Source organism: Pongo pygmaeus, chromosome 12, assembly GCF_028885625.2.
Source record: "Pongo pygmaeus isolate AG05252 chromosome 12, NHGRI_mPonPyg2-v2.0_pri, whole genome shotgun sequence".
Taxonomy (NCBI): Eukaryota; Metazoa; Chordata; class Mammalia; order Primates; family Hominidae; genus Pongo; species Pongo pygmaeus.
In genome coordinates this window covers 43258135-43283040 of record NC_072385.2, presented here as the reverse complement: position 1 = coordinate 43283040, position 24906 = coordinate 43258135, and the positions used below count along the sequence as shown (strand labels likewise).

Here is a 24906-nt window from a genome sequence, read left to right as displayed (position 1 = left end):
TCACCTCTATTTGCAAGCATAAACTAAATTCTTCAAAATTCTACAAAATAGTATAAATACAAATAACTGTTTAAATAGGAAGGTTATACTTACTGATTGGCATTTTGCAATTCTAAATGTCTTAGTTGTCCACCCCATAAACACTATGGAAGCTGAAACACACACACAAAGTCACCTTTGAAGGAATATAACAATACTAAGATAATTTACTGTAAGAAAAATTAAATAGCTTACCCAGCACAGCAAAGATCAGAGTATTTTTAAAGTGTCTATATAATGAAAATTTCACAGTGTTCTTTCTTAGCCTTAGGGTCTTCATAGTTTGTGCCAAACTAATAAAAATGTGAAAAAAGTTAAGGAAAAACATTCCAAGTAATAATAAGAGGTTAAAAAAACAAAAAACAAAAAGAATCTTCTACTATGTTTCCAAAGTCAGTACTGCTAAATACAGTTCCTAAAATTTGAAGCTAATGAAAACGCAGAAAATGTTATCTTGGCCAATATTGTACAATCATTATACTTTATCACAGATTTTCTTTTACAATTTACAATTGTCTGAACTAAGAAAACAAACTCCAAGGAAAAAACGTGGAAGACCCATGATGCGTTCCACCAATGCCACACACCCGCAACACGGGATAGAGCAGTGCACGCACTAAAACCCCTCCGAGTGAGACACTCTTTACAGATCACATTGTGACATGCCATTTGGCTTGTGCTTTTCTGGCCCTATTTCTTTCTTATTTTGTTCTTTCTAGTCTATTCTCATTTTATTCTTTGAATAACCATAATTAAGAGGTTAGGTCATCTACCAATTCCATTTTATAAATTTTAAAACTAAAATTCATCAGATAAAACAAATCTGGACTTAGTTAAGGGCTTTATTTGAAAGACGACTGCAACGGGGGAGGATTATTGCAATAGGAAGAATACTACAACTATAAGATCTGCAAGAGTCTCGCAGGTCAGGCAGAAAAGGATTTTTCTTTTATAGAGCGCAGCAAACAAGGCTAGAAAGCAGTAGGTGTGGGGAGTGAGTGGTGGGACTAGACACACTGATGAGGGAATGTCTTTTCTTGAGGTCTGCAGATTCTCAGGAGGGCTGTGTGTTGGCTCAGGCTGACGGTGAGTCAGTGTTTATGGCCTGGAGGAAAAAGAATACTTACAGTTTGATTCAGTGTTTTGTTCAGATCAATCAGTGGATATAAAGAGTTCATCTAATTATTCGTGATGCAAGGAATGGGAAATCAGAGGGTCTGTGCCCGGCCTTGTCATAGGTAGACAAGCAGGCCTCCAGGAGTCTTACCTAAGTCCAGTGGGGAAGGGCGTTCTCTGAGGTAAGTCTTTTCTCGGAACACAAATAGGGAGGGGGCTATCTTAATCTTGGCTGTTTTCCAGGAGCACAGGGCTCAGGTAAAGTTCAATATTGCCAAGGATGAAGAAGCAAAAAGAAGACTTTTCCACTGACTCCTCAGCAGTGAAGCAGAATTCGAGCCAGCTCTCTCTGCTCTTAAATGAGAATTCCTTCCTCTAGAGCAGACCAACAAGCTTTGTTTATGAACTAAACACTAAAAATAACAGAGCTGAGCAACAGAATGGATGTGGCGAGTTTTAAAAATTATAAATATGTCATTAATAAAAAATTTCGTTTTAGTACTAAAGCTACTTTAGTACTTTAGTACAAAACTGCTTTTTAATCTACTAAATGACCAACAATTTACAAAAGAGGATCAATTTATAAAGCAATACAATACAACCAATTCAGGTTACTATGAGAACTTTAAAAACACAAATATACTTTATTCCTTAAATACATCAAAACATATACTTTTAACAATTCTTGACTAAAACCAAATTTCTAGGATTAAAAAAAAACTGGTCTGGTTTAATAATTTAAAAAAAAATGTTTTTAAGCTAAGGAATAAAAAGCAAATTTGAAATTGCCTAAGCCTCCACTTACCAAGACACTGTTAAATTTAGGTAAAGTGTAAATCATTCCTGCCACGGAAGGAAAGTAGTCATGAAAACAAACAGCCCTTCTGATCCTGAAGTGAGAGCGCGCTGCTGTGGCAGGAAAAGGATATCCACCAGCACAAGCCAGAGTCAAGGAGAGAGAGGGGGAGGCTGGCCAGAAGAACAAGATCAGAATCACTCACCTGCAGCAAAACAGCAAAAAAAAAAAAAAAAAAAAGAAAGAAAAGAAAAGAGAAACGAAAGAGAAACAAGAAGAAAAAAAGGGGAGGAAGGGCCACAGGAGAAAGGCTAAGGCTATGGCTTTTGAATTTTTCAGCCTATTTTTTTTCCTATGACTTTAGAATTAGATTCTTAGAGGACTGGTTATATTAAGTTCATCAAAATCAAAGGAAGCAGGGTCATTTTCCAAAGCACTCAATTGTATACGTATTTAGTTCTGCTTTTTTTTTTCTTGTCATTTATATCATTTAGGAAATCTGCTATCTTTCTGTATAGAGAAAACAGACGTTTCACTTTAGTGATAAAAATTACCAAACAGCAATCTGACAGCAAACTTCACAAATTCAGGCTCATGCAGAAATAGACACTAGACTTTCTTTGTCTCACCATGAAACACTAAACAAGATCTTTCACATTCTAGATTTCTTTGACTATTTCGTGAAACGTTTTCATTATAAATATTCATAATTAAGCAAACTAAGTCTTTCATCTGTTTTCCTTATTTTCCTATCCCAATCAGACTAATCAGATACTGGAATGTGTGAAAGTCAATGCTGTCCATAAAGGTAATAAATTACCCTCACTCAAATCCAGATGGATTAGAGCCATCAGAGCTGCTTTTCTTTGGAATTTTCTGCCAAGCTGCATTACTGAGTGTTTTTCCCAATGAACTACCTTGTGGATGGTTAAGAACAAGAAATCGGCAGGGCACGGTGGCTCACGCCCGTAATCCCAGCACTTTGGGAGGCTGAGGCAGGCAGATCACAAGATAAAGAGATCAAGACCGTCCTGGCCAACATGGTGAAACCCCGTCTCTACTAAAAATACAAAAAATTAGCTGGGCATGGTGGCACGTGCCTGTAGTCCCAGCTACTTGGGAGGCTGAGGCAGAAGAATCGCTTGAACCTGGGAGGTGGAGGTTGCAGTGAGCCGAGATCGCGCCACTGCACTCCAACCTGGCAACAGAGCGAGACTCTGTCTTAAAAAAAAAAAAAAAAGAACAAGAAATCTTTGAAATAAATATCTATAAATTACCAGAAAAGATAGTTTTTTAAAAAAAAAAACGCAGTCTGCAGCTTAATTAATTGAAGGACCATACTCTCTAACTTGTTAAAGTTCCAAGCATACACGGTTTTAGAAACAAGACAATTCTAAATTGAATAGATATCATCAGCTCATTTTCTAAACACACAATGACAGAAAATAAGACACTAAGATCTAAAGATAATCTGAGGTCAACAGGCAGGTTCATCTCCACTGTCATTCTGCCTATCCTAATGCAAGGTATGTTTATACCTCCTGCCCATTCTCAAGGCAGGAGAGACCCCCTAACAAGCAGTCCTGTGGGACCTACAGCCTTTGTGGTGAGTACTCTCTCTCATCACTGGAACGCTGCTCTCATGTAGAACTGAGGAACAGACTTCACATTTTTAGCAAATGAATGTCTTTAATTTTTTTAATATAGAAAATATGAAAATGACACCAGAGGAAGATATTTCTATTACTCTCTGAGAAAATCAGATTTATTTAACTATAATTTTATTCAACAAACTTGGATTCTGAACTAGCAGCTCTGAACAAAGTAGAATATGCTTTTTTAAACAAGTTCAGTCAGAAACAACTCTTTAAATCAGTTATTATTCCCTAAGTAGGCTCCTCAGACTCCTAAGATGTCCACAGATATAATTTGGGAAGTCTTTAACTGCCTTGTCATACAAAGCTCCTTGTGTCTGTGTTCTGTGAAGAGAGGCTCCACAGCTGTTAGCAGATTTTCCAAGGCATGTCTGATCCTAGTACCCAAACAAGGTTAAGAATCACTGCTTTGATGAGTAAGGATAATGAATTACAAATTTTCGGTTTGTAGCACTCTTCATAGGCTTTTTAAGTTGGAAGCATATTGAGAATTCACAAACAGGGAATTTAAAGAATAGGTAGACCCAGCTTTGAAAACAACACACAAGTGGCTCAGAAAAGCCTATCAGGAGTGCTACATTTGCTAGCACACCGGAAAACTGGGAGACCTTCCTTCTAGGGCATAGTGATGAGATCCAAGCCCTCTGGCCCTTCCTATGAGACACATAGATGAGAAAATGGAAAAAGATACAAGAAAAACAATTTTTTAAAAAAATTAATGTCAAAAAGCTAAAAGACATAAGTATCAAAAACAGAGGAAACAAAGAACTTGGCAAAAAATGAAACCTATCTAACAGGAAAGCACTTCAAAGAGGACATAAATATAATAGAAACAGATCCAAAGAACGTTCTGGGATATGCATAACCCTGCATTCCACTCTGGTCAGTCACATTTTCTCTAGAATTCCTCCCATTTCCACAAGTGCCCCCATGAAGAAAAAGCAATGGGATTCCCCAGACTCAACTTGAGTCATCGAATCAGAGAAGATCCTCAAGGATCCAGTACTTACTGCCTCTAAAACTTCTCCTGCAATATGGCTGCAGCCCAAACCTTCTCTGAACCTGCTCTCTTCCACCCATTTCTAGCAAGTCTATCACATGGGTTCTTCTTCCCATATCCCCTACCCTACTTCTGACCCTCACCATCTCTTCTTTCGACCACTGCAAAGGCAAAGGAATACGGACTCACCTTCCTGACTCTAGACTCTCCTTTCCCACGTCATCTTCTTCTGTCACCAGAGTTCTCATTGACACAGGTTTCATCACATTACTCACCTGTGCAGCTTCGATTCCTCTCCAGCCCCTGCCTCTGGAAGGCACTTAGCTCTTAAGCATGCCCTGCCACCCTTCCCTGAACTGCCTGCCAAGGCTCTCCCATGCACGTCCACCCAGAAGCAGGCTTCTCTGGACATTCTGCCACTGTCCCCCTCTGTTTTCCTGCTTCAACTATTTGCTCCCCTCCGTTCTTCCTAGAATACCTCTTCCCTAATTACCTCCTTCCTTATTAATAGTAACCCCCTACTTGTCTTCCCAGTCTCAATTTAAATGTTGCCATCTCTGTGAAGTCTTTCCTGATTTTTATGCCAGCATTAACTTCTCTCTTCCCCTGTTGGCACAGCACCTCTCTAAGATGGCAACTACTACTGCTATATTGATGCCAGTTATGTATCTGTCTCCCCTACAAGACTGTGAATCCCTTAAATTTAGGGACATCTTTTTCACCCATGCCTTGTCAGTATGGGGCACATACTGAGAATGAGCACTAACTGTTTGCTAAACTACATAGAAAAAATAAAGATATTCCTTGTTTGGGGAGTTGCTACTTTTTCACCTTCAAGTGAACCCTCGTATTAAGGTAACAAAAATGCATAACTGTATTTCTTTCTATTGTTATTACAAATTACACGTAATCTGATTTTCATGATACAACAAACTATTTTGAAGGACACAGTAAAGGATATGAACCACACAAAAATGGAGTCAATAACTGCTAAAATAATGTCATCAAGAACAACAGCTAAATGGTTAGAACCCTGAAAGATAAAAATAAGGGAAGAAACCTGAATGTAACACTTTCATTGCACTATAGCAATTATCATTTGATGAAGAAAAATAATTTAGCTTATCTCATTACTTTACAAAGTCACATAAAAGATTTAATTTCCTAAGAGGATTGTGTTTAAGCACATGGAAATGACCTGTTTTTTGATAGCAACAAGTGCTAATTTATGTGATGACAGCAACATAAAACTGTATTATGTAATGGCAAATAAAAAGCATCGTGTCCCCAACCTCACTAACACCAGCCATTTCAATCTCTCTCCTCCATACCAAACCGACAGCCAGGGCTATTAATGAAATGAACTTCTGATCTTTCCTGACTGTGTTGTGAAGGGACACAGAAAAAGTGAAGGGGGGATCCATGTTAGACATTTACTCTGACTAGTCATCTTTAAAAATCACTATCTAAGATGCTGGCTATGTAAAATTTTTTTTTTTTTTTTTTTTTTTGAGACAGAGTTTTGCTCTTGTTGCCCAGGCTGGAGAGCAACGGCACGATCTCAGCTCACTGCAACCTCTGCCTGCCAGGTTCAAGCCATTCTCCTGCCTCAGCCTCCCAAGTAGCTAGGATTACAGGCGTGTGCCACCAAGCTATGTACAATTTTAAAGGAATACAATATATATGGTGTATTTACATGTGGGATATTTATCTTTTCTATTTCTTTCTGGCAAATATTTATTATTATTATTATTATTATTATATGAATGCAGAGTTCTTCATGATCATACAAAGGTGAAAATAAATATACTCAAAGACTAAAAGAGCATCTAACACAGAATGCAGGTGTATCAAAGACAACAGGGAGAAGAATGAAGCTTTTTAGCATTATTGGATAAATATTTATGATCTGATTTATACAGCTAATCCAAAGACATTTTAGGTAAAATGACAAAGGTCTTTGGATTAGCTAAGATATAACAAGCTTCTTAATCACTCAATCCTCAACCATTTATTCAAAAAACTGAAGCAACCATGGGTGGTAGCTCACATCTGTAATCCCAACACTTTGGGAGGCTGAGGTAAGAGGATCACTTGAGGCCAGCCAGGAACTCAAGACCAGCTTGGGCAACATAGTGAGACCCTGTCCCTACAAAAAATACAAAAATTAGTCTGGTGTGGAGGCCTGCATCTGTAGTCCCAGCTACTCGGGAGGCTGAGGTGGGAGGACTGCTTAAGCCTAGGAGATGGAGGCTACAGTGAGCCATGATCATGCCACTGTGCCACTGCACCACTGCACCCCAGCCTAGGCAACAGAGCAAGACCCTGTCTCCAAAACCAACCAACCAACCAACCAACCAACCAACCAACCAATGAGACAACCAAACAAAAAACCACACAAAATAAAAGTAAAAAAACTGAAGCTAGAAATCTAGGGGTCTTTGCAGACATAAATACTGACACTTCTCTAGAGAATAAAGTGCTGCTGCCCACATCCAGAGTCATCTTCCCCTTGAACATCACTTCCTCTTGGCTTTTCCAATGGTGGGGTCTATTGAATCCTCTAAATAGCTAGTCCCCAAGAGTCAGAGAAAATGAATAAACAAATGAGACTTAAAAGAGTGATGAAATGTACTGTATGTATACCTGAAGGGTGTAATTAACTTTCTGTTCACTTGATACATTTTAAAATCCAGGGTTAAGAATGATATTAAGGTATACCAGCTGCATAATGATAAAGACAAATGTTCTCTATGAAGAATAACCATGAACCTTTCTGGGATGGGACTGATACCTGGGATGATATCAAGCGGTGCCTTCGCAATCAGTCATATCATTTTAAGAAGCACTCTGTCTAGCCTTTGCCTTTCAGGAAGTATTTTAAAAGGGAAACATCCCATAGAAGAAAAGTTCAAATTGGGCCTTTTTCACAAGTTTCTATCTAAAAATTCATCTCAGGAGATACAAAGTAAAACCACATTTCACAGCAATAACAAAAAGGGGTGGTAGAATTATGTAGTTTTTACCCCAATGACTCTCATCACGCCTTCAACAGCTGCAAAGATTAAGTATAGAAGCCCCAGTCCGATCACCCGGTGCATGACTGTTCCTAAACGAGGCCTGTAATCAGGAAGAGGAAACAGAGAAAGAAGAAAAAGCATGGGTGAGTAAAATGCACCTGAATACAGTAACTGGCACCATTTCCAATACCAGGAAGTCACTATCTAATCACATCAGTCTGTTCCCGGCTCTGAGGTACTCTGTTTTAGGAAACAGGCCCAGGAACAAAGGGTCTCTTTCTCTAGGACCTGAACCTATACTGATGCCTGTGAAGCAATATTTGGAGGCCACAAAGGTGCCAGAGGATTTTGCTGCTGAAATTCAAGCAATAGAATGAATATAATTCAGGTACTGTTTCTATAGAATGGAAGAGTAGGTTGATGAAATCTAGGAAGGTAAATGCCAACTTCTAAGTGCCACTGAGAAGTCTAACTTCATTCTTCCTGAGGTCTGTCTTTTCAGAGATAATTCACTTGTCTCATGACTTGGGCAGAGAAAGAGCAGAACATGAGGAGATGGAAGTCCATGACCTCCTTTCTGATCACCAGCTCTCAACCAGAACAGGAGTGCTAACAGAATTTAATTTTCATTCTTTAAACTGAAAGAGTTAAAATAACATTTTTGGGCCAGGCGCAGTGGCTCATGCCTGTAATCCTAGCATCTTGGGAGGCCAAGGTACACAGATCACTTGAGCTCAGGAGTTCGAGACCAAACTGGCCAACGTGGTGAAACCCCGTCTCTACTAAAAAAAGCAAAAAATTAGCTGGGGGTAGTGGCTCGTGCCTGTAGTGCCAGCTACTCGGGAGGCTGAGGTACGAGAATCGCTTGAACTTGGGAGGCAGAGGTTGCAGTGAGCCAAGATCGCGCCACTGCACTCTAGCCTGAGTGAGAGTGAGACTTTTGTCTCCAAAAAAACAAAACAAAAAAAAAAATGTTTTTTTGGCTCTTTCAAAATATAATTGAGTTGGGAAAATACAAAGATGGTGGTTTTTGCAATTAAAAATTTAAAATAGAATAATTTCATGATATTTGCAAATCAGAATTTATTGCACATACCTTTAAGGCTGCTCAAAAACCCTCCTCTCAGAGTAATCAGAAGAAAAAACTGGTTTAAAAAATATTTAAGATAGTCATTTCAAAACAAAATATAAGTAAAAAATTAAATTAATGGTCATAGCTCATATTTAATTAAGACTATTTACCTAATCTAAGGAATCTAAATTCTGATTCATTATAATCAACTAACCAGAACCTCCAAATAACCAGAACTGTTACTGCTCTCACTTTATGAGTTGAGCCGAGCAAGCTAACAATGAAGGGATTCATTTAAAAAGGGTTTGTACCTGTACCCATCCATTTAATTTTCTATTCCTTTCACAGTAACAACACTGCATCTGTTGGTATCTGATGTTCATAACCAGAGCTGTGAAAGGTACTGCAAGATTCCTCAACAAGAGGCCTTCGTTTCCTACACTGTACTAAGAACACAAAAGGCATTTGAGAAAGAATCTCCAATAAAAGTCCAGGGGGATAAAGGCTTCCAGGCTAAAATCCTGCTAACTCCCCAATCCCCAGCTCACAAGCAAACGGGCACGCACACAGGAGAAGAGCCTAGGGGCGCGAGTCACAGAGCAGAGGCCTGAGCCTGGGCACCCGGGGGCCGGAGCTCAGGAACACAGGAGGGTGCAGCAGAGGAGGCTGGGGAGGAGAAGCCAGTGATGTGAGAGGATGGAAGATGAGCTCCCGGAACCCAGGAAAGCTGGCACTCCTTAAAGCTGCTCACGGGACAACTGGACGAGGGCTGAGCAGGGCCATGTGATATGGCAGGGGGAGGTCATGGTGGCCTTGACAAGAGCAGTCTCAATACAGCAATACTGGGGAGGCTGAGGTACAGACTACTCATGTGAGAAGTTATGCCGCACAGGGGAAAGGTGAATGAGGCAGAAGCGGAGGAGAGGGCCGTGTGGGGTGGAGGAAGGGCTTCCCTTTAAAAAATGGTAGGAATAACGAGATGCTGATGGGGGTGACCCACCAGAGAGGAAAGCTGACGATGCAAGAAAAAACAAAACCAAGCACTAGGACAGTTTCCCTCACAGTTGAGTGGGCACAAAGGCAGAGGTGGCCCGTGACTATCAAGAAGAGGAAAGTGGTTCCTGCAGTCCAGATGGGGAAATGACAGGATCTGGGGGCACAGATGCAGTGGAATTCCCCTCTGATGGCTTCTGCTTCCTCAGTGGAAAAAACCTAAGGTCAGCTGAGAGGAGGTAGAGCCTGAGAGAGAAGGGGTAAAGTGGTCTTCTGCAGACCGGAGAGTGAGAAAATAGTGGCAAGGGCATTGAGTACAACTGCCAGCAGCACTGAAGGCGCACGTGAAGTTTAGGGTCATGAATGGCAAGAGGGCCCCCTCAGTGTGGTCCAGGGCTCTTTTTGGGCAAATTCCCCTGCTCGGCTGGGAGCCTGAGGCAGAAGGAAAGCTGGACTTAGGAAGGCTGGGGTTTTGTCAAGAAGGATGACAAAGAGAAAGGCAGGGGTCTTTGGGTGTCAGTGTCCTGCTGGACCAAGGAATCCAAGCAAAAGGAAGAAGATAAGGATATAAGATGGGGAGGGACAACGGAAGGTGCCAGGGTCAAAAGGCTGGAGGCCAAAGTACAGTCAAAAAAGACTGACACCGACATGTTAAAGAAAGTAACAGGAAACAGAGGAAGTGACAGTTGAAAAGTGGATTGCTTAAAATTGAGATTTTGAAGAGGGTGTAGTTATACATATAATCAAGTCTAGAAAATGATACTGGGAATCAGTAGCTGAAACATTGTGATGGGCAAGAGCAGGAGAGGTGGGGAGGTGAGGTCAGGTTACTTAAAGGGTCATCCACATGGCTCCTGAGACTCCAGAGCCTTCTGACAGATGAAATGCTGAGGACAACTCCTGTGAAGCCAGTGCCCACAGAGCTGAGGGATGAGGGAGAATCTGGAAGCTCACAGTGACCACAACAAGATGCAGCAGGTGACCCAGCCTGAAGAGTGAGCTTCTGGGAATCAGGGTTTTAGGAAAGAAGCAGGAAGAAAGGTCTGAAAAAACACAATAAGGATAGAAATCAAGTTCTCCCATAGTTATGCCCAGTGATTCACAGGTGAGAGGAGGAAAAGACCCGCCGGAGAGGGTCCAGAAGCAGGGTCCTCGAGGGACAGACAGGTTTCAGTCAGAAGTTTTGCTGACTCGGTGTTTAATCCACTCTCTCTTCCAAGACTCAAATAGGACCACAAAAGCTTAATGATACTGTCTAAAAAACAGAAAAGGGTTTGAAAATGGTTTGAATCATTTTAGATTTTCCATTATCCTTAAAGTTGATTATTTATTCATCTAACTATATAAAGTTATCGAAATACAAATTCAGGGTATTTATCGGAAGATAATATAAAATAGCAAGTATGTGGAAATCTTTTAAAAATGTGTTCTTGTAGATTTTTCCCAAAGGGATTTGTACTGCAATACTTAGAAGTTCCATTTTCACAAAGGTCATAACATAGACGGACTGAATCACTGGGCTGGGACCCAGCATCTTTCCCACATGCCAGTACTTACTTCACAATGCCATAGCCCAGGCTCACAATGATCACGAGAAGGCGAGCCAACGTCCTCTTAATCGCAGAAATCAACTCCGCAAATATCAATAAGCCTTGGGCTGAGGAAGAAAAAAATAAAATAATTCACTTTGTGTACATCTGGAAGCCTGCCAACCAAGATTCTCAACAACATGTCCTGTGTATAACCACATTCGAACTTCAGACTAATCAGCCACATTTGATTTAAAAGTCATTGAATCCAACGGATGCTTGAAAACTTCAGTGAAGGATTCACACTCTCCTAAAGAATTCACTCCCTATCTATCTAATTGGCTCCACTGGGCACAGCTTTCTTCTATCAGCCTGAACACTGTCTCCCTGAGCTTCCCTCTGTTCTTGCTCTTTACAGAACTCTCTCTTCTTGTCCTGCAAATATTTAAAAACCACAACATCCTCTAGAGTTCTCTTTTCTCCAGGATCTCCTCATCATGTATTCATTTAAAATGTATCTGATATGCTCCTACTGTGTGGCTATAATAGTGAAAAAGACATCTTGATCCCTGCCTTCATGGAGCTTGTACTCTGGTTAGGCTAAGTAAATAGAACTCAGTGTGGTAAGAGCTAGAGGTAACACAGCATCCCTCCAGACTTGGAAGAAGGCCAGTCTCATCTACAGCTGGGGGAGCTAGAATTGGGTCCCGAAAAACTCAGAAAAAGTGACATCTAAATCAGGACTTGAAGGCTAAGTAGGAGTTAAGTATTTGGGGGTGGAGGATGACAAAGCAAAGAACACGGCACGTGCAAAGGCATAGAGAAGAAAAGAGGAAAAGCAAACTACGTTGCAAGAAGTGAAAGTTCATTATGCCTGCAGCAGAGAGTGTAATGGTAGATGTCAAGAAAAGAGGCTGGTCATAAAGGCAGGGACCAATCGTGCAGTTTGGAACCCCTGTCATGGAGTCTGGACTCGATGTTAAGGGCAGTGGGAAGTCAATAACAATAAACAAAGGAATAAAGGAGGGATTGGTAAACTATGGCCCATGGGCCAAATCTGGCCCTACATCTGATCTGTTTTTGAACATAAAGTTTTATGGGAACACAGCAATGCTCATTTGTTTGCATGTTGTCTGTGGCTGCTTTTATGCTTCGATGGCAAGGGTGAATAATTACAACAGGGACCATATGGCCTGCAAAGCCAAAATATTTCCTCTATGGCCTTGACAGAAAAAATGTGCTGACTGCTGGAATAAAATGGATGGCTTTATTTCATCAAGACTGTTCTACCTACAATGGTTTGGAGAGGAACAAAACTGCAGGCAAGGAAAATGCTCAGGAGACTATTTCAGAAAACTAAGAGATAATGAGAGTACTGGCAGTGATGACGGAGAGAAGTAGAAAGAGATTCAGAAAGATATTCAGAAAATACGGTGGCAAAACCAGTTGTGAATCCACCTGATGTTTTCAGTTCACATTGTTTTCAGCTCCATCTTGCCTGCAAGCACTCACAAGAGACTTGTCAAATGCCTCGAAGATAGATCTAGAACTACAGGCAGAGCAAGAAGCCAAGAAAGATGTAAAAGATGGCCCTGAGGTCTCCTGGCAGTATCATGCAGCGAGAGGAACACCTGGAAGGGCAGCAAGTGTGGGCTGGGGCGAGGCCGCCACACAAAGGCAGAAAGGATGAGCTCCATTTTTGCCATTCAAAGGTTGAGAAGATTGCAAGGCATTGAGAAGCTGTTTCATAGGTGACTGGATATATATGTCTGTAGTGACGATAGAGAGCTCCACAGGAGAGAAAGCTTTAGGAGGAAAACAATGGATGAGCTCTGCGAAAGAGTGTAGAATGTGAAGAAGGGGTTTATGATCACAAATGTTGAGGGATGAGTGTGCTGTCAATCCCTCCATGGGCTGTCTATACTCCTCTTGAGGTAATGTGACTACAACCTTTCTGGTACAGTGTGACCTGTACAGCAAGATTCTTAACTTTCCTTCCAGGCTCCTGCTGCAATCTGAGGTTGTGGGAGCTTGTGGGAGGCAACCACCCTATTATTGCCTATGTTGAGTTTGCTTTTCATCAGCTTCAATTTTTAAATTCTTTTTAAAACTTTTCCATTGGTATTTTTGCAATTTGTACTCCAAACCTAAGTTCAAGATCTTATCCATTAAATTTCACCTTTCTATTCAGCATGTCAACTCTCTTGCCTCTCATCACGTATCTTCAAGTGAAAAGGGTCTATCTAAAATGATTCTCTATGCCCCTAAGTATTTACGACCCTGGTCGGCCTCACATCATCCACAAAATTTAAGAGAATGCTGTCTACATAGTCACACAATAAATGTTAGTTGAACAAACCAACAGATTCACAAGAATAAACCAGCAACAAGGCCTAAAATCTGAGAGAGACACCATTCAAACCTCCTAGCTCAATGGTTCTCAATCCTAGACGCATACTGGAATCACCTAGAAGCCTCTACACAGCCCCAATTCCTAGGTCTGCCCTAGTCAGAATCTCTGGCACTGGTACCATTTTAAAGTTCTTCAAGTGATGCTGATGCAAAACCAGGGATGAGAACCATTGCTCCAGACCAGTGCTGTCCCACAGACCCTTTTGCAATGATGGAACTGGTCTACCTCTGTGCTGTCCAATACAGCAGCCACTGGTCACCTGTGGCTACTAAGCACTTGAGGTGCAGCTAGAACAACTGAGGAACTTAATTTTTAATTTAATTTAATTTTACTTAAGTACCCAGATGTGGCTTGTGGCTACCACAGAAAACAGCAGAGGTCTAGACTGACCAGTGATTATCTCCATGAACTCTTTAGATATGGCGGCACCACCAGTTTTCAGCTCATCTTGTCCACAAGAAGTCACAAGAGACCTTGTCAAATGCCTTGAAGAAGTCAGCTATACTAAGTTTACTACATCTTCCTGTCAATCTAGCATCCGAAAACAAAAAAATTAGTCTGACATGATCTATTCTTAATGTACCCATGTCGGGTCCTAACAATCAATGCTTCTCATCCTTCTAATGATTTTTCTAAATTTGATGCTTCAAGATCAATGCTGGGCAAGACAGCCCCTGTCACAGAATTCCCACTTGGGAAAATCAGAAAGGACATCAGCTCCTGCCCACCTCTCCCATTGGACAGGACTCCTCAAAGACCCTGACAGCGGTCTGGGTATCTCTTCCAAGCCCTCTAGTGCCATCTCGGACAGCTTAGATTCCCTGAGGATGGCAGATGGCCTCTCATCTCTTCGTGGATCTCAGGTTTTTGCTGCTCCTCACTAAGGTCCATGCCACTCTTTACCCTCACTAAACAAGAGATCACCATCACTGACAGCAAAGCATCAACTGCCTTCTCTACATTCAGGAATGCTTCAATTCTAAGCAGCAGACCTACCCTTTCTTCATCATCTGGTTTAGAGCACGCACACGTGCACGCATGCGCACACACACCATAAAAAACTTCTTACAGAGTAGTGATATCTCTAATATGCATCCTGGATGTTTGTCCTTTCTTTATTCTTTGGTACATGTCCTTTTAAACTTTTTATTTGGGGAAATTTCAAATAATCCCAAAAAGAGAAAAAGCAATATAATGATTTCCCTTATGCCCATCATGCAGCTTCAATAATTAGCAACGTTACACCAAATTTGTTTCATCTATAGTCCAATTCATTTTTTTCTAGAGTATTTCAAAATAAGTAACAGACACATAGTGCCAGGTACTCCAGAGGCTGAGGTGGGCAGATCATTTGGGCCTGGAGGTCGAGGCTGCAGTGAGCAAAAATTGCACCACTGCACTCCAGACCGGGCAACAGATCAAGGCCTTGTCAATCAGTCAATCAATAACAGACAAAATCATGCCCTTTGAAAATCTGCACCAAAATCATTTGTAACTGGTCACTCAGAAGTACACTCTTGAGCACCTTCAACCCCTCTGAGCTCTCTCTTTCCGAAGGTTCGGTGGGAGAGTTGTACCTTTACTTCTCTGGCCTGAAATCTACTTTCTAGAAGTCTGGGGCACACATCTGAGGATGACCAGCTGTATGGCCTCCCTGCTTCCATATTCCACTGCGTAAACTGTGATGGTGCCTCCACTGGTCATATGAAGATCTCTGTGGGAGTAAAGAGGTGGGGAGAGCACAAGGAGGCTGCAGGCACCATCCATTCCAGCACCCCTGATTTTACTCCCTGCGGCCAATTTCCTTTCTTTTGTTTTTTGAAGGAGAAGGAAAAGAAGATGTGGGGGGAAGGAGAAGTATGTTAAAAGGATTGACAGCACCTGAAGTCTCCCTGTCCCGAACTTTGTGCTGTTTTAATCCAAGCTGAACCTCAGGAAATGGGACTTTTATTTTTCCCAGGAGGAAAGTGAGGGGAAATTTAGCAAGAAGGAAAACAGATAATGAAGAGAAGACACATGCTCGGCCAGATCAGAGGCCTACTCTGACATTCTTTTCTTGGCTTTCCTTCTCTTCATCTATAATATGCCTGTTTCCAAACCACTGTTCAGAGGGGGGCCTCCCACTGCTCTGCTCATAAATGCTGGGGAACTCTTAGATCATACTGTATTTACAGAGACAGTCAAAACTTACTTGACAGTCCAGTGTTGCTGATGTTTTGGTATTCACTATAAAAAACTGCCTTTTCAAGCATTCCCAAAAAAATAACAGCTGCAATCCAGAACTGGATTCTTAATATATCTTTCCAATAACAGGCAGACCACGTCAGCCAGAGTATGCCATATAATATATAAACAATACACATCACCATGTAAAACTGTAGGAAGAGAAGCAATTTTAGTCAGTTAAGCCTTTTGATCATTTGAAAGTTGGCACTTCTACATTCAAGTATCCAACCCTTCATTTTCCAGTCACTCTGGAACCAGAAATAGAGGATATGTCAAAGCATTAACTACTGAGGAATTACTACCACAAAGCTCTTAGGGTATAAAATTCATTTTTTAAAAAGGAAAAAATGATGAGAAATACTCACAATCATTAGGGGCCAATCTGATGCAGAGATATATCCATGAGGCCCAATCATAGAAAGAGAAACTAGGATAGAGAAGAAGAGAGAGTTAATTAACAGTCAGTCTTAAATCTTTAAATGTAAGTTCATTTCCCAGAAGGCTCCAAGAATACAAACCACACTAACAAATGCTGAATTTGTATGTAGCACATACATGGTATTGGACAATTAGTAATTGTTTGATTATGTAACCTTACCAAGATACCTTTACTGTAAAACCAGAAACTCTAAAACTGCTAGAAGAAAACATAGGGAGAACACTACACAACACTGGTCTGAGCAATGACTTTTTGGATTTTATCCCAAAAGCACAGGCAACAAAAGCAAAAATAGACAACTGGGATTACATCAATATAAAAAGCTTCTTTGCAGCAAAGGAAACAATTAACAGTAGACATAGACAACTTAGATACTGGGAGATAAAATTAGCAAGCCATATATCCAAGAAGGAGTTAATATCCAAAATACATAAGCTCAAACAACTCAATAGCAAGAAAACAAAAAACCCAATTAAAAGAATGGGCAGGCCAGGCGTGGTGGCTCACGCCTGTAATCCCAGCACTTTGGGAGGCCGAGGCGGGCGGATCATGAGGTCAGGAGATCGAGACCATCCTGGCTAACACAGTGAAACCCTGTCTCTACTAAAAATACAAAAAATTAGCCGGGCGTGGTGGCGAGCGCCTGTGGTCCCGGCTACTCAGGAGGCTGAGGCAGGAGAATGGCGTGAACCCAGGAGGTGGAGCTTGCAGTGAGCCGAGATCATGCCACTGCACTCCAGCCTGGGCGACAGAGCGAGACTCCATCTCAAAAAAAAAAAGAATGGGCGAGGGGCCGGGCGTGACGGCTCACGCCTGTAATCCCAGCACTTTGGAAGGCCAAGGTGGGCAGATCACTTAAGGTCAGGAGATCGAGACCAGCCTGACCAACATGGTGAAACCTGTCTCTACTAAAAACAGAAAAATTAGCCAGGTGTGGTGGCATGCACCTGTAATCCCAGCTACTTGGGAAGCGGAGGCAGGAGAATCACTTGAACCCAGGAGGTGGAGGTTGCAGTGAGCCGAGATCGCGCCACCGCACTCCAGTCTGGGTGACAGAGCAACTCCTGTCTCAAAAAAAAAAAAAAAAGGCAAGGGACCTAAATAGATATTTCTCAACAGAAAACATATAAATGAGCAAAAGATATTAATACATGAAAAATGCTCAACATCACTAGTCATTAGAGAAATGCAAATTAAAACCCCAATATCATTTCACACTTGTCAGAATGGCTTTTATCAAAAAAGATGAAAGAGAGTAAGTGCTGATGAAGATGTGGAGAAAAGGGATGCTTTGTGAAGATGTCAATTAGTACAGCCATTATAAAAAACAGTATGGAAGGTCCTCAACAAACTAAAAACAGAATTACCATATAATCCAGTAATCCCACTTTACTATTTACCCAAAAGATCTAAAATCAGTTTGTCAAAGAGCTGTCTGCACCCCCATGTTCACTGCAGCAGTATGAACAATAGCTAAGTTATGGAATCAACGTAAGTGTCCATCAACAGATGAATGGATGAAGAAAACGTGTATATATACACAATGAAATACTATTCAGCCTTTAAAAAGAAGAAAATTCTGTCATTTGCAACAACATGGATGGAACTGGAAAACATTGTGCTGAGTGAAATGAGTCAAGCACAGAAAGACAAACACTGCACATTTTCACTTTGATGTGGAATCTAAAACAATCGAACTCCTAATATGAGAGCAGAATGGTGGGTACAGAGGCTGGCGGGTAGGAGGCACGGGCAGATGATGGTCCAAGGGTAAAAAAAAATCTCAGACAGGAGGAGTAAGTTTTTTCTTTTTTTGAGTTCTATTGCACAGCATGGTGAATAGTTAACAGAGTACTGTATGTTTCAAAATTGCTGAGAGAGTACATTTCAAATGTTCTCACCACAAAAAATGTTAAGCATTTGGGGTGATGAGTATGTTAACTAGTTTGACTTAATTATTCCACACTGTATTTATAGATTATAACATCACTTTGTACCCCATACATTTATGTCATTATAATTGTCAATTTACAATAAAAAGAAAAAAAGAGATCCCTCTACGTGTATACACGCTATTCTAAAAACCTGTGCCAAATCTGATTATATACAAGAGCACAGTAGTCCCAGCTACCAAACAAGACCTCAGACTTGCCCCCTTGCTAATTCATTCATCTCATCGGGACCTTATCTTCCTTGACGTAACTTGGAATAAATTACCAAACTCACACATCTAGGTTGGGTTTTGTCCAAGACAGCAATAATAAACCATGTGCCAAGTACAGTGCAAAACATGCAGGGCTCAGTGACAGCTCCAGCTACTAATTAGCAGGGGCTCAAAACTGCCCACTGGTGTCAGGGGAAAAGACACAATGCCTGGGAAAGAAGTGGGCACAAGGCTAGTTCTATGGTCTGAATGTCCTCAAAAATTCATTAAAGCTTCATACCCACTGTGGTGGTATTAAGAGGTGAGGCCTTTTGGGAAGTGATTAAGTCATGAGGGCTCTGTCCTCATGAATAGATTAATGTGTTACAAAAGGCCTGGAGGGAACTAGCTTAGGCCCTTCTTTGCTCTTCTGCCTCCACCCCGTGAGAGCAGAGTGGTTGTCCCCTTTTGTGCTTCCTGCCCTTCCATCCTTTCTGCCATGTGAGAACACATCGTTTAAGGTGCCATCTTGGAAGCAGACACCAGGGACCTAACCAGACACCAAACTTGCTGGCACCTTGATCTTAGACATCCCAGCCTCCAAAACTGTGGGGAAATAAATTTTTGGTCTTTATAAATTACCCAGTGTCAAGTATTCTATTATAGGAGCCACAAACAGACTAAGATAGCTAGGTGACAGAATGGCATCAGGGTCCCTGCTCCCTCTACTTGGCACAGTCTGGCTCATGATGCCATCTCCAGAAGGAAGCCTTACCTCACACTCTTCCAGAGCAGCCACCTTGCCAGCTTCCCTCCAAGGGCCATGCAGTACACCAGACTGAGCCTCCTCTGCAGCAATGCCTACCTCACCTCGTTGGTTTCTGCCAGCTGACTGGCTGAATCAGAGCAGTATCAAATCCCCAAGGCCCTCACATGCTGACTGGCTACTGCTGGCGCCAGCAGACACCCACTATGGAAAACATCAACCAAAGTGATTCTAGAATACGGGAAAGCATTCATTCTCTTGAAAAATGCTTATTGCAAGTCTACTTTTGTGGCACTAAGGAACCACAGCTTAACAAGGCACAGAGGGTCTAACTTACAGTGGTGGGGGTGCCTCACAGACCATAGAAGCACATGCTGGCAGATATGCTGCTTCTACTCCTAGGCTACAGACAGATCCTTTAAAATAAAATTTGTCAAATAATAAAAATCTTAAATCCCTGATGGTGGCCATTTTCAAGAAACAGAGAACATAACCTACTTGAAATACACAACTAAAAAGTTGCCTACACATTTCTACATGTTAAAAAATTTTTTTAATCTGAAAGAATGGAGAATTTTATATCCCACTATGAAGTTTGAAATTTTAAAAATTTATCTCAACACAGTAAAATTTTCAATCAATTAAAAAATAAATAATAGCAATAAGAGAGCTTAATGTTACATTTTAGGTATCTAAAATAAATGTATGATTAACAGAAATTCATTTTTGAATGATGTATTTGAAACAGAGAACGTTGACTCAGGTCAGTGACAAAAATACAGAATACAGAAAATGCAGATAGTAAACATGCATGCAGTTTAACTATACCATTCAAATTCCAGCTTGCATCTGTATTCTCCGTTTTAATGGAAACAATAAAGATATGAAACCCATCTTTTTGTGTTCTGGCTACAACATCCTGAAATAGAGGTGAAAAAAATTCTTCACGTTATTTTTAACAAATTGCTATGTAATATAGCTGAACAACGGTTTACCATATTTTAAAATAATTGAATCGGGTTACTTTTTAAATTTTTCTATTTTTTAATTTTTTCCTTTTTTTTTTTCTTAGTTTTTGAGATGGGGTCGCACCATGTTGCCCAGGCTGGTCTCAAACTCCTGACCCCTCATGTGATCCTCCTGCTTTGGCCTCCCAAAGTGCTGGGATTACAGGTGTGAGCCACTATGCCCAGTCATATTGGGTTTCTTTTAAACACACACACACACACACACACACACAAATAAAACAGAAAAGGAATGGCAGGTAGTGGAAGGATAGCTATTTCTCTTATTTTTTAAACACCATCCTGCCAGACCTAAAAAGGTAAAGGAGGAAAGAAGCTTTTCTCATTCTTCAATGTTTTCTATCTTTTATATTTTTACAGGTTCCCTCTAATATTACCATTCTATAAATTGTTTAATATTATCAATAAAAAACTTTTTTCTAGGGCTGAGCAGGGTGGCTCATACCTGTAATCCTAGCACTTTGGGAGGCCGAGGTGGGTGGATCACTTGAGCTCAGGAGTTTGAAACCAGCCTGGCCAACATGGCAAAACCCTGTCTCTACTAAAAATACAAAAATTAGCCAGGTGTGGTGGTAGGCACCTGTAGTCCCAGCTACTTAGGAGGCTGAGACAGAAGAATCGCTTGAACCTGGGAGGCAGAGGTTGCAGTGAGCTGAGATCACACCACTGCACACCAGCCTAGGTGACAGAGCAAGCCTGTGTCTCAAAAAAACCTCTTTTTTCTAACATTACTCTTCTCATATTTTATCCTAATTTTATCAAACATTTTGTATTATTTAAATGTGTGGTTTTTATTATTCATTTATTTTTTGAGATGGAGTCTCGCTCTGTCACCCAGGCTGGAGTGCAATGGTGCAATCTTGGCTCACTGCAACCTCAGCCTCCTGGGTTCAAGCAATTCTCGTGCCTCAGCCTCCGAGTAGCTGGAATTCTAGGCACCTGCCACCACACCCAGCCTAATGTGTGGTTTTTAAATTGAATTGGGGGAAGAGGAAGTTAGATAACATTGTCAGAAATGACTCAGATTAAGTACATAAGCTAACTGATTCAAATTTCTTAAGTCACTATGTTACTTGCAATTCCACTAAGGAATAAAACTTCCCACTGTAATGCTTGTAAATTCTCCAGTGCCCTCCCATAACTGGATCACACTTCTTATACTCCATTTTCCTGAATATTTCCTATCCATTTCTTTCATTTCCTACTCCTCATCATATGACAGATTTTGTACAAAGTTTGTCCTGGCCACTGCAGAGCGAGCACCTTTCCATTATCAGACTTCTTTAGGATGGCTGAAGAGAAAACATGAAGAGTCATAGTATAAAAGCAAACATTAAGCTCTCCCAAACCTGCTTTCAGTCCCTACACACAACTCCTAACCCTTTCAACCTCTTACTCAGTCTTCTGACTTTTAGTAATTTCCCAAAATGCCAAAATTTCCCTCCCACATGCTACATTCATGGTTTCTATTTCTTTAAATCCTTAATGACACGCACAGCCCATTGCTATGCTGTCTTGCACATTTAGAGGGGGAATTTTATTTTTTAAAGAAAAGAAAGGCTGCATAGAAATTCATCTTAAATTGCTTTAAGGATATTTTTAGACAAAGATAGAAAGAGTATATACCAAATTCATATAGACATATATAAGAAAACTTTTTTTTGAGGCAGAGTCTTGCTCTGTCACCCAGGCTGAAGTTTAGTGGTGCAATTTCAGCTCATTGCAACCTCCACCTCCCAGGTTCAAGTGATTCTCATGCCTCAGCCTCCCAAGTAGCTAGGATTACAGGTATGTACCACCACACCTGGCTAATTTTTGTATTTTTAGTAGAGATGAGGCTTTGCCATGTTGGCCAGGCTGGTCTCAAACTGCTGGCCTCAAGCAATCTACCTGCTTCAGCCTCCCAAAGTGCTGGGATTGCAAGCAGGAGCCACTGCACCTGGCCTGAAAACATATGGTTTTAAATAATGTTTCCTTTTCCTTCCACAATTCTAATAACCCTACTGTATATCACTCTCTAAGTATCTATCCATCAGCGACTTTTTTCAGTCTTACATTAACTTGTGTATATTTGATTTAAAGACAAATCAAACTGCTTACCATTGATCTTTCCTGGTTTGAAACATTTCTGATATTTATTAGTTCTTTATTCTGCAAAAAAGAGTAAATAATGCCATTTTATACTGCTGCATTTCTGTGGAGAAAAATTGTTTTAATAACTAAGAAAAAAATGTTAGAAGAAAAATGAAAAATGAAAAAGCTAAACATCAAAGAACAAATCTCACTGTATCCCAAACACAAGTAATAAAGTTCTGCTTTTGAAAAATTGCCCCTATTATATAAAGAGATTGAATCTATGACTCACTGACACTCCTGAAAGAGATGGGAGAATGGAAGCAACTTGAAAAACCTATTTCAGTGTATCATCCATGAGAACTTCCCCAACCTAGCTAGAGGGGCCAACATTCAAATTCAGGAAATGCAAAGAACCCCCACAAGATACTTTACAAGAAGATCATCTCCAAGACACATAAATCATCAGATTCTCCAAGGTCAAAATGAAGAAAAATGTTAAAGGCACCTAGAAAGAAAGGTCAGGTCACCCACAAAGGAAAGCCCATCAGATTAACATCAAGCCTCTCCACAGAAACCCCACAAAGAGAAAAGAATTGGAGGCCTATGTTCAACATTCTTAAACAAAAGAAATTCCAACCAAGAATTTTATGTCTCGCCAAACTAAGCCTCATAAGTGAAGGGGAAATAAGACCCTTTTTAGACAAGCAAATGCTGAGGGAATTCATTCAGACCTGCCTTACAAGAGCTCCTGAAAGAAGCACTAAATATTGAAAGACCATTACCAGCCACTAAAAAAACACACTTAAGTACAGTGACACTATAAAGTAGCCATACAGATGAGCCTGCATAATAACCAGCTAACAACATGATGACACGATCAAACCCACAATATCAATACTAAAAGCCCCAATTAAAAGGCACAGAATGTCAAGCTGCTTAAATAAGCAAGACCCAATGGTTTGCCGTCTTCAAGAGACCCATCTCACATACAACGACACCCACAGGCTCAAAATAAAGGGTTGGAGAAAAATCTACCAAGCAAATGGAAAACAGAAAAAAAGCAGAGGATGCAGGCCTAATTTCAGACAAAACAGACCTTAAACCAACAAAAATCAAAAAAGATACAGAAGGGCATTATATAATGGTAAAGGATTCAATTCAACTGAAGACTTAACTATCTTAAATATATATGCACCCAACACAGGAGTACCCAGATTCATAAAGCAAGTACTTAGAGACATTTAAAGAGACTTAGACTCCCACACAATAATAGTGAGAAACTTCAACACCCGACTGAAAGTATTAGATCACTGAGGCATAAAATTAACAAAGATCTTCAGGACCTGAACTCAACACTGGATCAAATGGAGCTGATAGACATCTACAGAACTCTTCACCCAAAAATAATAGATATACACTCTTCTCATCTCTGCACGGCACATACTCTAAAATCAGCCAATCAGAAATAAAACAATGCTCAGAAAATGCAAAAGAACAAAAATCATACCAACCACTCTCTCAGACCACAACAATAAAATTAGAAATCAAGATTAAGAAAATCTTTCAAAATCATACAATTGCATGGATATTAAACAACCTGCTCCTGAATTACTTTTGGGTGAATAATGAAATTAAGGCAGAAATCAAGAAGTTCTCTGAAACTAATGAGAACAAAGATACAACATACCAGAATCTCTGGGACATAGCTAAGGCAATATTGAGGGAAATTTATAGCACTAAACGCCCACAGTGAAAAGTTAAAAAGATCTTGGCTGGGCGCGGTGGCTCACACCTGTAATCCTGTAATCCCAGTACTTTGGGAGGCTGAGGCGGGTGGATCATCTGAGGTCACGAGTTCAAGACCAGCCTGGCCAACATGGCGAAACCTCGTCTCTACTAAAAATACAAAAGTTAGCTGGGTGTGGTGGCGGGTGCCTGTAATCCCAGCTACTTGGGAGGCTGAGGCGGGAGAATGACTTGAACCTGGGAGGTGGAGGTTGCAGTGAGCCAAGATCACACCACTGCCCTCCAGCCTGGGAAACAGAATGAGACTCTGTCTCAAAAAAAAAAAAAAAAAAAAGAAGAAGAGTTAAAAAGATCTCAAATTAATTAACAACCTAACATCACAACTAAAAGAACTAGTGAAGCAAGAGCAAACCAACCTCAAAGCTAGCAGAAGACAAGAAATAACCAAAGTCAGAGCTGAACTAAAGGAGACTTGAGACATGAAAAACCATTCAAAAGATCAATGAATCCAGGAGCTGTTTTTTTGAGAAAATTAATAAGATAGACTGCTAGGTAGGTTAATAAAGAAGACAGAGGATCCAATAAACTTAATTAGAAATGACAAACTGAATGTTACCACTGACCCCACAGAAATACAAATAATCATCAGAAAATACTATCAATGCCTCTATGCACACAAATTAGAAAATTTAGAATAAATGGATAAATTACTGGACACATACACCCTCCCAAGACTCAACCAGGAAGAAACTGATTCCCTGAACAGACCAATAAGAAACTCTGAAACGGAAATAGCCTACCAACCAAAAAAAGGCCCAAGACCAGATGGATTCACAGCTAAATTCTACTGGA

At 40.6% G+C, this 24906-nt stretch overlaps 1 protein-coding gene across 2 annotated transcripts in view; it reads right to left on the bottom strand.

Annotated features, from left to right (window-relative positions):
* The window catches only part of TMEM87B (transmembrane protein 87B), a 61604-nt gene that overhangs the window by 20443 nt on the left and 16255 nt on the right, over nucleotides 1-24906 (bottom strand). The window contains exons 5-13 of one of the 2 annotated variants that reach the window (XM_054475089.2): nucleotides 22333-22383; nucleotides 20036-20126; nucleotides 16225-16286; nucleotides 15825-16008; nucleotides 11249-11348; nucleotides 7633-7726; nucleotides 2085-2156; nucleotides 235-343; nucleotides 94-152 (exon numbers count right to left, since the gene is read on the bottom strand). In XM_054475089.2, coding sequence (XP_054331064.1) covers nucleotides 94-152; nucleotides 235-343; nucleotides 2085-2156; nucleotides 7633-7726; nucleotides 11249-11348; nucleotides 15825-16008; nucleotides 16225-16286; nucleotides 20036-20126; nucleotides 22333-22383 — 822 coding nt within the window. Of the gene's footprint in view, nucleotides 1-93; nucleotides 153-234; nucleotides 345-2084; nucleotides 2157-5568; nucleotides 5640-7632; nucleotides 7727-11248; nucleotides 11349-15824; nucleotides 16009-16224; nucleotides 16287-20035; nucleotides 20127-22332; nucleotides 22384-24906 lie in introns of both variants that reach the window. The other variant, XM_054475087.2, reaches the window with a different exon arrangement.